The sequence below is a fragment of the Nannospalax galili genome, unplaced genomic scaffold (genome assembly GCF_000622305.1).
Source record: "Nannospalax galili isolate Female #2095 unplaced genomic scaffold, S.galili_v1.0 scaffold388, whole genome shotgun sequence".
Lineage (NCBI taxonomy): Eukaryota > Metazoa > Chordata > Mammalia > Rodentia > Spalacidae > Nannospalax > Nannospalax galili.
Genome location: NW_008360304.1, coordinates 1,058,081 through 1,073,217, shown reverse-complemented (window position 1 = coordinate 1,073,217; position 15,137 = coordinate 1,058,081). Strand labels below are relative to the sequence as shown.

The 15,137-nt window shown below is 43.5% G+C and overlaps 1 protein-coding gene across 8 annotated transcripts; it reads right to left on the bottom strand.

Moving 5' to 3' along the window:
• Positions 1-2,550: 2,550 nt before the first annotated feature.
• Gjb6 (gap junction protein beta 6) lies at positions 2,551-12,030 on the bottom strand. Of its 8 annotated transcripts, none has more exons than XM_008824339.3 (3): positions 11,991-12,030; positions 8,685-8,934; positions 2,551-4,105 (listed from the first exon to the last, which is right to left on the bottom strand). In XM_008824339.3, the coding sequence occupies exon 3, from the start codon at positions 4,088-4,090 to the stop codon at positions 3,305-3,307; it is 786 nt and encodes a 261-aa protein (XP_008822561.1). In that variant the 5' UTR covers positions 4,091-4,105; positions 8,685-8,934; positions 11,991-12,030; the 3' UTR covers positions 2,551-3,304. The 8 variants fall into 8 exon arrangements, with proteins under 8 accessions (XP_008822561.1, XP_008822557.1, XP_008822562.1 ...); XM_008824335.2 differs by lacking the exon at positions 11,991-12,030 and adding an exon at positions 11,273-11,732; XM_008824340.3 differs by lacking the exon at positions 11,991-12,030 and adding an exon at positions 11,273-11,732 and having other exon boundaries at positions 8,750-8,934.
• Between the last annotated feature and the right edge of the window lie 3,107 nt (positions 12,031-15,137).

Below are 15,137 nucleotides of genomic sequence, written 5' to 3'. Positions count from 1 at the left end.
GTGCCCTGGAGGCATTCTCTCCATTGTTTAAGTTTGAATCTCTAGGCTCCTCCTTAATCACTTTAATCTCTTTATCAATGGGATCCTCTTCAGAATATGCCAGGGCTCCAACATTAATCTTCCTAGTGCTCTTTTTCAATCCATCCTGTACATTTTGTGTTTCTTTCTACCCCATTTGCTCTTTTTCACTGTAAATTTGTATAATATTCACCATTAATAGCCATGCCACCATTTCTACTTGAAATTTCTTTTGCCAGAGAAAGTAGTCCATGGCTTTTCAACTTAGCCTCAGGTAAGCTTTTTGGCTATGGGCGGGCTCCAGCCAGACTCTTTGCCAAAATATCCCAATTGCTGCTTAAGTCCTTATTTCCCTCTGGAGCTACATTGTTCTCAGCACTACTTTCTTCCAGGAGTCTACTAGAATGACCTGTTGAGCTCTGCTTACAGCAATCAACTGCTTTTCTAGCCGAAACTTCCAAAGTCTTCCATATTTTTCTGAAACCCCACATGGTCAGGTTCTTCACAGTCAACAGCCCACTCTCTGGTACCAATTACTGTATTAGTTTTTTTTTTTTTTTTGAGTCCATTCTTAAATTTTTTTAAAAAAATGATTTATTAAAAAAAATTGATAGCTACATGATTAGAAGAAGCATTTCATTACAGCATTAACATATTCAGTAACACACTCCAGAGCAAGAGTACATCTCTTTCACAAGTGGCTGTAAGTTTCTAGGTTCATAGTTGAATTAATAAAGTTATACAATATTGAACTCAGTATAAGCCCTGTAAGACATAAAATTGAATGAGTTTTTAACCTTTAAAAAAGATCTCCATTTCATTTTAGAATATTTATTACCTTGAATTGGTGATGGAATCCCAGGTGTTAAAACATTCAAAGATCACTAAGATAAACATTAAACACATGTAGATCTGTGTATATTAATCATACCTCAAAGTTGGAGAGAAGGAAGGAAGGAAAGAAGGAGGAGAGAGACAGAGAAGGAGAGAGAGAGAGAGAGAGAGAGAGAGAGAGAGAGAGAGAGAGAGAAACCCAGTTCTATGGGAGACAGGTGGTCTTAAGCGCAGTGTGGGAAGGAAGTCCTTCTTCCAGGAAGATTGGAATTGTGCCCAAGGCTGCATTTCTGCCCCTGACTCCTCACGTCTTTCTTCTGGGTGTCGTTTGATAGCCATTCAAAAGGAAGGAACAACATGATACAATCAGGAATTATATGTGCTGACTAGATTTTATTCAGCACGATGATGGAACAGTGATTTTGTTTAATAAGGTTGGTTCTTGCTTTCTGTAGATTGACACTAAACTGTTTATAGATGAAATATGTCTAAAATTTGCTTTACCCTATGGAGTGAGACTTTTTGGTTCTTCTAGAAAGAGGTTCTGAAGCAGGTCTTTTAGGAGTCTGAATGCCATGTCAAGCCTTCTTATACACCTACGCAGCATTTGTTAGGTGTCTTCCAGTTAGTACCATTAGTCAATGGGGATCATGAAGCATTCAGCAGCATGCTAACTATCCTTTGCCAGAGATGTTGTGTTCATATTCCATTCCTTTCAAGAGTGACCAGTCTGGACTGACTCACCTACACCCACCCTGGAGGACTGTGTGTCCAGTTAGGAAATCCCTGGGGAGATAGGTTTCCCCATCCTGGGTGTAAAGTGTAGGTGCCTTGCTCAGTCACCATGGACTGAAGGATTCAGGTGATAGATAGGTCCTTCAAGTCCAGCTTTGTCTGAGGCTGCTGCTACTATGATTTGAGTGCATAGCAACAGTAACTGGTGGGTGATGACAAGGTAGCAGAACCTGTAAGAGGAGGAGCCTAGCAGAAAGCAATTAGGTCATGGGCGTATGCCCTTGGAAGGGGTGAATGCTGGTCTTTCAGGAGCCCCTAGAGTGGGTTGTGATAAGCTGGCCTGACACACCCCCTGACTCACTGGCTTTCTTTCTGCCTTGCCATGTGATCTCACACTTACTCCCACCATAAAGCTATCTTTCATGCTGTGATGACCCAGAAGGCCCTCACCGGAGCTAAGCAGATGCTAGAAACCTGTATCGTACCCAACCTCTGGTATTTTGTTACAGTATTGCACACGGACAATGATATTTGTATAGGACCTTCCTAACCTACCTCTTTTCCCCCTCCCTGTTATAATATTTCTTTTAGCTTTTGGAGACAGGGTCTTATTATATAGTCCAGGCTAGCATCAAACTCACCATGAAGCCAATGCTGACTCCTGTTGCTTCAGTCTCCCAATTGTTGTGATTACAGGCATGCCATCAAACCTCTTTATCAAGGCTGAACTGTCTAAGAGGACATTTCCTGGAGTCCTACAAGCATCCTTTTCCAACCTGAGGGTGCTAAATCCAGCCTCTGTTCACCTGACACGAGGATACAAGAATTTCTGTTGAAATCCAGACATCTCCACCCATAGTACCTGGCACCTCCCCAGCAAAAGTAACCCACCAGCATCTCACATCTCTAGTGAGGGTAGTGAAGAATCTCAAAGGAACAGAAACTCACAATGTACATAGAGGCTTAAGCAACAGGGTCAAGCTTTATTTGAGTGGTCACATTCATGTTATATTGTTCACAATGGGTGAACAGGCTAGTTTTAAAAAGGGTCCCACTTTCTTACAGTTCCATCTGTATCAGAAAGCAGGAAATAATGTTGTCTAATGTTCCACCTTAAGAGTATCATGGCAGTTCATAAACTTGTCAACAGACCATGTAAAATGATATTTACTGCAAGCTAGACCCTTTGGGGGTTCAAAATTTGGATACTTGGTTGGGGTACTTGTAAAGATAACTTTGTATGTTTTTTCTAGGTAAGGAAGGCCAGTCATTAAAAAAATATTGTACATTCTTGGCTAATAAAGAATTTTGATTTGGAAAAAAATATACATATAAATTCAAAGTCAGAACTAAAACATTCAATCCTATAAAAACACCTTACTAATAAAAGTATCAATTTCTAGACAAATTGCTTTTCAACAAGTTATATAAATTTTCAGAAAATACCCACTAAGTCAGACAGTCCACATAGGACTTGTTAAGGTGACTTCAAGGCTCAGCTGTCACCAGTGTTTTGTTTTCAGAGATGAACCACATTTTAAAATTACATTGCATATCAAAGGCACAAGTATTCTACAAAAAGTGCACTGAGTATCTATTTACTATGAGTCATTTATAGACAAACCCTTAACCTAGAGAGGGAGTTGTCAGGTCGGTGTGGCCTGCAGAGCGCACACAAGCTTTGTTGGGGTTCCTCTATGGCCTGACCTTGAAATGCTTAACTTGGAAAGCTTGTGATTGCATTTTGCCCACTATCTGAGATCAGCTCATTCATTTCATTCTGTTTGCTTTCTTTCAGGGCATGGTTGGGGTGATTTCTCTGTGATTGGGCTCTTTTAGACCTCCTAAAACATAATTTCAACAGCAGGTAACATAATTCTGCCACGTTGAGCAGCATGCAAATCACAGATGCGGAAATCATGAAAACGGTGAAGACGGTTTTCTCAGTCGGCCTCGAAATGAAGCAGTCCACCAAATTGGGGCAGGGCTCAATGCCACATTTCAGCACCCAGGGCAGGTGGTACCCGTTGTAGAGGAAGTAGAACACATACATGAAGGCGGCTTCGAAGACAATGCGGAAGAAGATGCTGCTGGCGTACGTCCACCACAGTGACCCCTCGATCCGCACCTTCTGCTTTTTGATGTCCTCCAGGTCTTTGAATTCGTTTGTCTTCTCCCCACGTCTAAATTTGCGTGCTGTTTCGTGTCTGTGGTAGGCCACATGCATGGCCACCAGCAGTGCTGGGGTAGACACAAAAATCAGCTGCAGGGCCCAGAGCCGGATGTGGGACACGGGGAAGAAGTGGTCGTAGCACACGTTCTTGCACCCTGGCTGTAGAGTGTTGCAGACAAAGTCCTCCTGTTCATCACCCCATACTTCCTGGGCAGCCACCACGAGGATCATGACCCGGAAGATGAAGATGACTGTGATCCACACCTTCCCGATGCTGGTGGAGTGTTTGTTCACACCGCCGATGAAAGTGTGCAGGGTCCCCCAATCCATTGTGCGGATTTATTTCTAAACAGGCAAAAGGAGGAGAGGATAATTAGTGGAAAGTGCCTCTGAATTAACAGACAAGTGTCATGGTGAAATTACAAAAGCATAGTGAGTATAGACAGAATTCACTTAAAAGTCTGGACATTTTGTTGATTTAACTGGTAGTCTGCTGTCTGGACAAGAAAGGCCCATTCTAAAGACATCCTGACACTGCTGAGCACAAATAACTGTACTGGACAAACTTCACTTGTCTTCTCCATTAGGCAATGCCTACACCTCTAGGTGAAGGGTTTGTCTTAGTAAGTGGCTTCCATAGTCAATGTTACTTGAGTTCTCTTTTTGCATAGTACTTGTGCCAAGTCACATTCAACATAAATCATCTTGATTCAGCCAAATTCTGATGGTATATTAGGTTGCTTTTTGTTATTAATCCAAGAACACAAGTAAACAAATTCATGTCCAAGTTCCCTTTTGTTCACTGTGTAAATACACTTTATATTAGTTTCGTTTTACTCAAGGACTCAGAACTTCTGCCATAGATTTTATTCATTAAATACTTATTTAAGCCACAAAACAAATTAGAATGACATAATCTGGTTTATTTGGCAGACTCAGAAAGATCAAGTGTTATTAGTTGACTTTATAAGTCTATTTATACCTATTTCTAGATTGAATGGCACCATTCGCTGCAATCATGTGTTCTTAGGAAAGCTAATATGATCAACTACTTTCTTCCAAAAGAATCACAAGGTTTGACTCAAATTGTTTCCTTGTTCTCTGATGGAACCAGGCCATGTGTTGGTTTTCACTCAAAACACGAGTCTCACTGGCACCAAGGACCACTGCAATCCACGGCCACCCTCCCTTCTAAGGACCGATTTGACATCCTGGCTGACGAAACAGCCATCACTGTCCAGATAGTGTGCTGATTGCTGCTCTGGCTATAGACCAGGCAGGGAAGCTGAGGTGCACACCATGGGAAATGAAAGGGGGTGTGACAGGAGTATAGTTAGAAATTTTCATATTCTGGTTCCAAGAATTTCTCTTCCTGCCCTGGCCTAGGACATCAAATTGTTCATAGATCCAAAAGCTGGTCACATACTATGGCGCACAAGAACTTTATGATGACGACACATAGATTCTTAAATTCAAACTAAACTTGAGCTAAGCACTCACCTGTGGTACAAATGGAAAATTTACAGGATTGTTTTAATTTGTTCTGGACTGAGTTAAATTTTAATTTTTTTGATTAAAAAGAAAACAAGTAATTGAATTCCATAGCCAAAGATTTGAAAAGGCAGAGGAGTGAGGCTTCTTAAAAAAATGTGTCTATCATTACAAAAGGCAGGAGGTGGAGGACTGAGGGGAGTTTTAAAGCCACAGAAAGATGGAGACAACTCAGATCACAGGTGAGTGGAGATAATAGAATACCATGCCACAAAAATATAATGCAAAAAAGTTAAAAATTAGGATGTGGCTGTGCATGATGGCACATACCTTTAATCCCCAGCACTCTGGAGGCAGAGGTAGGTGGATCTCTGTGAGTTCAAGATCTGCCTGGTTTACATAGTGAGTTCCAGATAACTGGGGCTACAGGAAGACTGTCTCAAAAAACAAACCAAAACAAAACAAAATTAAGAATATGAAAAAAGAAAGAAAATAAGGTATTTGTGCCCAAACTACAAAAAAGTAGTGGGTGGGTACAATCCTTGGATTTTAAGATGTTTTTCGTATTGTTTTGTTTGTCATGTTTTTGAGGAAGTGTCTCATATAGCCCAGGCTGGCCTAGAATTTCTGATCCTCCTCTATCTCCTGAGTGTTACGATTCTAGGCATGTACCATCATCTCCTGCTCCAGATAGTATAATTTTAGTCATCAACCAATAAAAGACAAAAAATTATTTATTTATTGCCAGGCGTGGTGGCACATGCCTTTAATCCCATCACTCGGGAGGCAGAGGCAGGTGGAGCTCTGTTCAAGGCCAGTCTGGTCTACATAGTGAGTTCTAGGACAGCTGGGGCTACAGGGAGACCCTGTCTCAAAAAGACCAAAAAAAAAATTTAATTATTTATTTACTTATTTTTAGTGCTGGGATTGAATCCAAGGCTTCATGTGTGTTTGGCAAATTCACTATCTGATCCCCATCCCTGTCCTGGGATACTTTCTGTTTAACCTCCAGTAAAAACCTAAAACAACAACAGTAAATTTTTTTTTTGAAAGACTTTAGTAATAGTGGTCATGGCAGAGGTGTGGACAATGTCTTAGGTGTACATGGGGTTTATGGACTTCATCAAGGCACCAGGGAGCTACCTGCATCCTCTTGGTTCCTGTAATAACTCACGCTAACATTGTATTTAAGGAATGTCAGTGTTCTATATGAGTGATCTTCTCAGCAGGATGCCAGTGTCTTTCCATCACGTTGTGGAAAAGCAACTTAGGCTGTGTGAGAACTGAGTGTTCAGGTTCCCTTGAAGAATGCTCACTTCTCATTTCAAGGAAGATTCTGGCATGCCAGGGTACCCTTGAGAGGGTGGACAGGTAGTGGAGTCTGGAATGAAAGTGTCTTATTTCACCAGGAGAGTACCTAAGGGGCCCAGAACAAACTAGCAGTACAAAATTGGGATAGAAAAATGTCTATTTTCAATAGGTTTAATTATTAAAAACAAGCTACTTAGCTGAGCATGATGATTCACACCTGTAATCCTGCACCAGGGAGGCTGGAAAGAAGGCTTGCAAGTTTCAGGCCAGCCTGGGCTATGAGATCCTGTGTCAAACAAATATTCTAAACCAAACAAATCAACAAAACAACCTCAGCAATTTATCTATCTAAAATTTTAAAGGAAAGCAACTACATGAGATGCCTAGGTCACAAAGTAAAACAAGCTTAAACCCCAATACAGGCATGTTTAGCCTCAAGACAATCAGGGGAAAAGCTTTGCTTTTCACCGGATTCAAAGAGTCTTCCTGTGAGAACAATAAAGAATCTTTTATTTATAACAGAAGAAATGACTGAAAAAGAGGAGGGTACTAGGTGAACATGAGCCTTTGATTCCCAACAGTGAAACAACTCTTGCTATTCCTTTGCCTAGACAATATCATTCCTGATGTGGTCATCAATAAAGTCCTGGGTATCAGTCCTGCATAGAATTGGTTATGAGCCAAGAGCAAGAAAAGCGAGGCCACTTTACAAGTGTCAGGAGACAGGCCAGGGTGATGGGCAGTTTGGGGATTCCTAAGCCCTAAAGTTCCCAACATGTGGCCTTAGTCCCTGGGAAAACCTGCCTCCAGGAGACTCTTTCGCATCCAAGGAACCATGGGAGGTGGAGGTGACAAAGGACTGAAGATTCAGCTGGTTTAGAGAGGATGCATTCCTCTTGCCCTACCTTATCAGTGGGCAGAGGCACCTTGGCCAGTGTAGGGACAGGGTGAATACAGAGCCTAAGAAGTCCTTGCCTTCAGATCTCTCTTGCAGGAACCCATGACCTGAGGCATCTTTCTTAAGTACTTTGGTTAGAGTGAGGTGGAAGTACCCAATACTCTGAGTAATTGTCACTAATGCAAAATTAATTTCCTAAATTACTGCAGCCACCAGAACCCTTTGCAACTGTAGTGAACAAAGTCCTCATGTGCATTAATAAAAAATAAAGAAATTGTATTTGTTAAAAAAAAAACAACAACACACCACAAATCTACCTTTGCTTTCATGCATCAACAGGTTTGGAGATAATGGGAGGAGCTTCTTCAAAAAAGAAGCTATTAACCCTTTCTCTGTACACCAGAAAGGTTTGTTTTAACTGGCACCTTCTTGGTTCACCCATAAGGAACAAATAGACAGGTTTAGCTCACAGGTGTCACCTTAGGAGAATGTGATTACATTTAGGCTTAAGAAGACACACTACATCTATTTCTGTGATATATTTGATTACAGTGTACAACTCCACCCATTCTTGATACCAAAATTCCAGCCCTAAATACTTAGCTCTAAAAACAAGCCAGTGAGCTCACTTCTGAGGAAGCACACAGTATCATGAAGATCAACTGTTCTTCTCCTTCACAACTCAAATCAGTTAGGTCTAGTGGCGTTTCAACAGCAATGCCATTTCTTAATGCTTTTTAAACTTTTCTTAGACAGATCTTAATATGTGTCTCTGGCTGCCTCATACTCCCAGGTTGACCTCAAACTCATAGTAATCTTCCTGACTCAGTCTCTTGAGTGCTGGGATTTAGAGGTATGTATCATCACACTTGGCCTTCAAAACTTTTTTTTTTTTTGAACGTGAGGTCATTTTTATTAGTTTGAGTGAAAACGACAGGGAAGGCAAGCTGTGAAACTCAGCAGCCACCAGGAGGAGGGATAGGGAGTAAAAGCAAGCCATGCCTTTTGAGTCAGGCTGGTGTGCTCAGCAGTGGCGCTTTGAAACTTTTCATTTAGGAATTTAATCATATAGCTGGCTGACATGGAAGACAGAACCCAAACTAAACCCTCAGCACCCAGAAAGGGGTAGGAAGCATTTTTCTTTTTCTAGATCCATCTACATAGTTTGAAAAAAACCCACTGGATGAATATTTAATAGATCTCAGAGAAAAGCACACTCCTTACAATGCCCACGTGAGCTCTGCAGAGTTGAGGATGAAAGGAGCCAGGTCCAAGCAAAACAAGCAAACCTGAACCTTATTTCCAAGGACTCCCAGTGTGTCAGGCTCCAAGAACCAAGGAAAGGTCCCTTTGCAAGGGCTTCTGGCTTGTCCTCTTCCTCCTCTTGCTCCAGCACCTGAGTGGAAGATAGCAGTGCGGCAATGATACCAATAGAACTCGTTGCTCTACTTGTGGATGATAGTGGGAATGTCACCTGTTGAATGGAAAGTAAGCATTGCTGTCATATTCCTTCAAGTTCTGTGCATGTTCATCAAATGAACTTTGTATTTTCTTTCATCACCAGACCTGTTAAAGGGTAAATTTGGGTATTGTCAGTTTCCTAATGCTTCATACTTGTAACACCCCTACCAAAATCAAAGGTGCTCTGTAGTGTAGGTTTATTTCTCTATCATCAAAATAATAATGGTGATGATGATGATGACAATGCTCTTCCCAAACCCCACCCCACTTTTTAAAAAATGGGAAAGAGTTTGGGATGCTGGGTACAGCCCAATCTCCAAATTAGAGTTTAAAAACAAATCTTAAAGTCTTTCTTTAATCTAGAAATCTCAGGTGATTTAAGAGGCAACCCGATAGTTGAGTTTTAAATTTAATGATGTAAAACACCAGTAACTGTGCTTTCAAAATAATGACTGGTGATAATAGAAGGTTTAGGATTTGTATCTCTCATCAAAATCAACTCAATAAGAATGACAATTTTTCTATCAGTTTAAGTATAAAAATGGATAATCCACAAAATTACATTCTTACTTCATTTAAGAATTTATACAACTACAAAATTAATTTCCATTAAGTTCAACATCCCTTCTGTGGGTTTTGTTAGCAGTGTCTGGTTCAAGCAAGTCTCTACTTTTCTAAACATTTAGGTTCAATTACAATTAAATGACTGGAAGGGAAAAAAGAAAGAAAGAAAAGAAAAGAAAAGAAAGAAAGAAAGAAAGAAAGAAAGAAAGAGAAAGAAAGAAGGCCCTTGGGGCCCAGCTCCACTCTCTCAGATCAAGCGACAGCATCTGAAATCAGTCTAGGATGGTGTAAGATTATGCTCTCATGGGCCTAGAAACTTGGGCTGAAATGATTTTCCCACAATTGTATTCCACTTAGTATTTTAACTAATGCACTCAAACTCATAATCCATAGATTTTTTTTTTTTTTTTTTTTTTTTACTGAATGTGAGATGCATGATGAAGATGTGCAGGTCAGAATTTTCCTTCCATTGCTGAAATTGTTGACAGGCTTTACACATTTCCTTTTTGACTTTTACAATGCAGAAAAGAAAAAGAAAAAGGGACGAGAGTTACCATTGCCTATATCAGAATTTACCTTGAAGTAACAACCACTAGTCAACCATGTAGACTGACCAGTCTTCTGGGCCTCAGTCCCTGTGGTGAGGTGAAGGGGAGCCCTTCACACCAGTCATATGACAGGCTAGCCCCAGGAGCTCTCTCTTCATCAGGGCCTCCTGTCCTTGGCACTGTTCAGACAACACCCCCAAGGACTCTGCTGGATCCCAATGGGTCACAAAGCTCTCTGCAGGAGCAGTTTTGAGCAGCACCCTGCAGTTCTAAGGAAACTGCATCAGGACAGGACATTTTCTTCTGTAACACTGGCTAGATTCTACTAGAACTAGGGCAAGGAAAGCATAAAGTTTACTTGAAGGAAAACAACAAGGCTGCAGGGTTAAACTCAACCAGGTGCAAACTGACAGTGAGCTTCCTACCTAAGGTGCACTCAAGTCGTCCAGCCTGGCGTCCCTTACCGGTTGCAGGTCCTTAGTTCCTCCACAGCTGTGTCAAGGCCACAGTCACTGGGACTCAAGGCTTGCTCACTAGGAAGGGAGCCCGGCCCAAGTCTGCAGACTCCGGGATGCCAACACCTGAGACTGGGCTCCGCTCACCGCACAGGAAGTACTACCAGTGTCTGAACCTTTTAACCAGATGTGTCACCAATTACTTCTAATTGCTGTTGTGTACAGTACTGTCATCTGCATTTCACAAGTTCCTTGGTCTTAAATCATGCAGCCCCAGTGATCATTTCTGTCCAAAACTTATCCACGATCCAAGTCTCAGAGTATGACAGAACTTAAACGCTATCCCTTGATCTCCCCTCAAATCAAAGTGGAACAGGTCTGTGACCTCCAAATCGAAAACAGCCCATGAACACAGTAAAGGAAATAGGGGAAAGAGACTCGGTCCCCACACCGGTCACTGTATACAACCTGATATATTTATAAAACCTGTCGTGCAAGTCAGAGGGGCATCATGCCCTGGCAGAAGTCAAACCAGTCCATCCCGGTTTCTGGAGCAGTACAGGGGTGGGGGCGGCGCCGGGGACAAGCACCCGCCAGCTCTGCAGCCTGCCGGGGCTCAGAAGCCAGGATGCGGATGGGAGGCAGATAAGGATGCCGGACAGCCCACGTACGGGCTCCCACCCTGCGGTCAAGACTGCCTGGCCTGGGGACAGTCACCAAGGGACCAGCCTCCCGCGCCCTATGGGGGGACATGGCGAGGAAGGGGACAGGTCACCGCCTTTACCTGCTGGGGCTTCTCGGAGGGAATTCTCCCACGCCGGAGTGGCGGAACCTTCCCGGCTCCCGCTTACCTCCACAGGGGGGACCCGGACTCCCCGGCGCGTGGCGGCTGTCTCGGCTGGTGCCTGGCTCCCAGGTCGGTGCCGGCGCCCCCAGCTCAGGAGGGAACAGAGTCCGAGTCGGGCTGTGCGGGAGGAGCCCGGGCTCCCACCTGCAGCGCCCTTTAACCGCGCCCCTCCCCGCCTCTGCCTGACGCGGCTCCAGCGGGCTGCGGGGAAACCAGCGCGGGCACACTCTGAGCCACCCCGGGGCGCACCGCCCTCCCTATTGGCTAGGGGTGCGGGGCAAGTCCCCTAAGGAGGAGCGGGGCGCAAGGGACCCTCCCTCTGGAACCTGGGGTGCAGGGCAGGTCTCCCTCTTTGTGGCAGGGTGTGTTTCTTTGGGGTTGGAGGAGCAGAGCGGGGCAGTGACGAGTGCAGAGGACCCTCCTTCTGGAACCTAGGGTGCAAGGCAGGCCCCCCTCGGTGGGGCAGAGTGCAGAGGGCGTTCCTTTGGAGTTGGGTGCAGGGCGGGACCCCTAGGTGGAGAAGGGTCAATGGGACCCCCCCTGGGGCTCAGGGCGGGTCCCATTTGGTTGACAGGGTGCCGGGAACTTTCTTTTGGGTCTGGGGATGCGGAGTGGGTTCTTCTTAGGGAGTGTGAGGACTCAGGTAAAACCTTACCTGTGAGGTTGGGGAGCAGGTCGAGTGTCCCCTTGGGGAGAGAGCCAAGGAACCAGATGGAAGACGGCCTTCCCTTGGGTTGGGAACACAAGACAGGTCCTTTCCAGGGGAGGTCGGAGACCACGATGGAAAGCCCAATGGGGTCGGGTCATGGGCAGGGAGGAGTTGCCTGCTGAGGTGTTGCTGACTCTGGACACCCACAGGGCTGGAGTAAGGGATAAGGCCTGATCAGACTCCTCAAAGGAACAGACTTTGGGATAGTGGGTCCAGTACTCAGCTGCTCCTGTTAGTAGCAGTGTTAGGGACACTGGCAGTTTGTTTCCCCTGGTCATACCTCCTTTATTGACCTGCTGAGTGTGTGCTGCCCTCCCCTCCAGAGCAGTCGGCAGCCCTGAGGTTCTTTATTACTTAATGACCATTTAAGAGTCACAAAAGTTGTTTTTTTTAAAATTATTTATTTAATAACCATATAATTAGAAGAAGCATTTCATTACGACAGCATTGACATATTCAATAACAATTTCCAGAGCTAAGATGCTTCTCTTTCAAAATTGGCTGTAAATTTTTAGGTTTACAGTTGAATTGATACAGTTATACAATATTGTACTCTGTATAAACCCTATAAGACATAAAATTAAATGAAGTTTAAAAGTTGTTTTTATTAGTTGCCTCCATCCTTTAAAACCTCCAGGGAAGTGGAGCAGGTCTTGCTCTGGGCGGTGTACCACTGAGAGACAGATCCCCTTTGTCCCAGACAGGACAGGGAAATATCAGGGCCGGGACACAGGGTGGTACAGGGGCTAGTTGGGGTGGAAATGTTGGAAGCTATTTAGGGACCTGGATTCACAGGTTCTAACCCATCCTACATAAGACAAAAGATGTGTAGCTTGCTTATTTGATGAAATTGGTTGGCAATTATATGTTCCCCCCTTAGCTATATTCTACTTGTTGGTTCATAGTTTCTCTCATGAACTAAGAGTAATAGTGGTTCCCAAAATGTTTCCCCCAGGTCTTGGAAGTTGAGACAACACTTCATAAAAACTACTTTTGAAAATAGTTGAATACAAGGTTCTCAGAGAATTGGTCCTGAATCAAGTAAATTTAGAACATTTTGAGTAGTCCCTGGAATGGCATTGAACCTAGGGGTGGAAAGACAGATGTAACAGATGCAGGTTGCCCTGGTGTTCACTGGGCTTTGGTGGGTCCTCTCCTGCTTCCTGCCTGATTCTCAGTCCCTTCTCCATCCCTCCTCTAAACATGCATTCCAGGCAGGCTCACTTGCTGCCACAGGAAAACAAGCTATGTTTTCCAAGCAGATTGTAAATTGTTTGGGAGACTTAAAGCTTAAGCTTCTCTTTACTTTCTTTTTCTTTCCTGCATTCTTAGAGTAATGGGTACTTGGCACATGGTAGGCACTGTTCCACAAGTATTTGTATGTTACTTGGCAGAACTGAATCAGTACCATAGATCACACTGGAAAATAACTTTTGCTTTTCCTACAGAACAGTATGATCTCACTCCTGGAGCTGGCTCTTTGCAAAACAGTGCTAGAGTAGGTCAGTGGAAGATGCTCCAGGACATATGCAGAAGGAAAGTCAGACCACAGGAGTCTTAAGAATACATTACTATACAGGTATCCAAAGGGGGAACCAACTTAACAAGGCAAAATTACCTGTATACAGCTCCAAGGTACTGGCTCTTCAACTTCATGTACTTAGTAGTTGTTAGACATACTGTTCAGCATTCACTTCTCATCAGGCTGCTGCAGAAATAACTGTGGACTATGTGAGTTTACCAACTCGATGGAGATGTTCATTGGGAAACTGAGAAGTCAGTTAACATGGAGTGGTGACTGTGTGGATCTTCTGTGTTGCAGGAGAAAATGCAACTCCACCTGCCCATTTGAGAGCATCATCACATTCTGAAAAAGATACTGGTAGACTTCGTTTTAATTGGTGGTCAGAATTCATCTGATTGATGTCTTTCTTCTGCATGGTAATAGCAACTTCCAAGCCCATAAATGCAGTTGGCACAAAATATGTGAGATGTGGATTCTATAAGATGAGATGTGAAAGGGATGATGGGAAAGAGGCTCTTCTGAACATCTGAGTGACCCTTGTTCCCTTGTCAAAGGAGCAGAGGAGACTGTCACTCCCTCTGTCTGGCTCTGCTGCATGTGTTGAGGGAGGGATCAGGTTCCCATTGCTTAGGCCTTTACTGTCCAATTTGAAAACAGAGCACTCAACTCAACTCTACTTTTTACCTGACATAGCTCTTGATGCCTGTCAGAGAGGAAAATATCTGTCCTTTGAAAGAAAAGCTAACATTTGACTATTCATTCAACAAAAACCCCATATTATTTTTAGTGAACTATCTTTCATTGGGGTTTGTCTGATTCTGGATGGGGTGTGTTTTGACAGGAAGACCACAGAAGTGAAGAACTATTTTCTTTCTTTTTTTTTTTTGTGAAGAACTATTTTCAACACATCATATCAAAGACATATAACTGTAGTCACTGTGGCCCCTGAGGTCCCTGACTGCTGATGCAGACCTTGGCTTGAGGCTAAGGTAATATCTGTCAGGTTTCTCCACTGCAAGCTCACCCTTTGCTTCCTTCTTGGGAGGAGATCACTTGCACAGCTGTCCCTTCTCCCAATTTATTCATTGATTACCTCACTCCTTTATTTCAGCACAGACTCATGGGTATTTATTTATTCTTTGGCTTATAATTCAATATTACCTCCATTACTTTGGTGTCCAGATTATTTTTAACTTTGGCTGCTGAGCATTTTTTCATATGACTCCTGTTTTCTGCATACTGGAAATCGTGTGTGTGTGTGTGTGTGTGTGTGTGTGTGCGTGCACGCGCATTGTAGCACTTTGTCACTAAAAGATGTTGCAGGTTTACCTTAAGTACTCCCAACCCCAGCCCTGCACTCAGCTATTTCTCTAAGGAGTTGTGTCCCTTTACTGGAACACCACTGTGTGTGATGTGTGCCTGCTTATTTATTGCCCATCTTCCTACTCAGTGGTGGGATCCTTGCTGGCTGCATTGCCTGGCTCTTCATCCTTCTGTGCTGTGTTTAATGTACTCTGGGGTCCCAGCAAGTGTTTGTTGAGTGAATGCATTCAAGAAATGTGAGGCTA

What these genes read in the sequence shown, in the direction of transcription:
- Gjb6 (XM_008824339.3), bottom strand. Translation starts at nt 4,090, where the DNA reads ATGGATTGGGGGACCCTGCACACTTTCATCGGCGGTGTGAACAAACAC.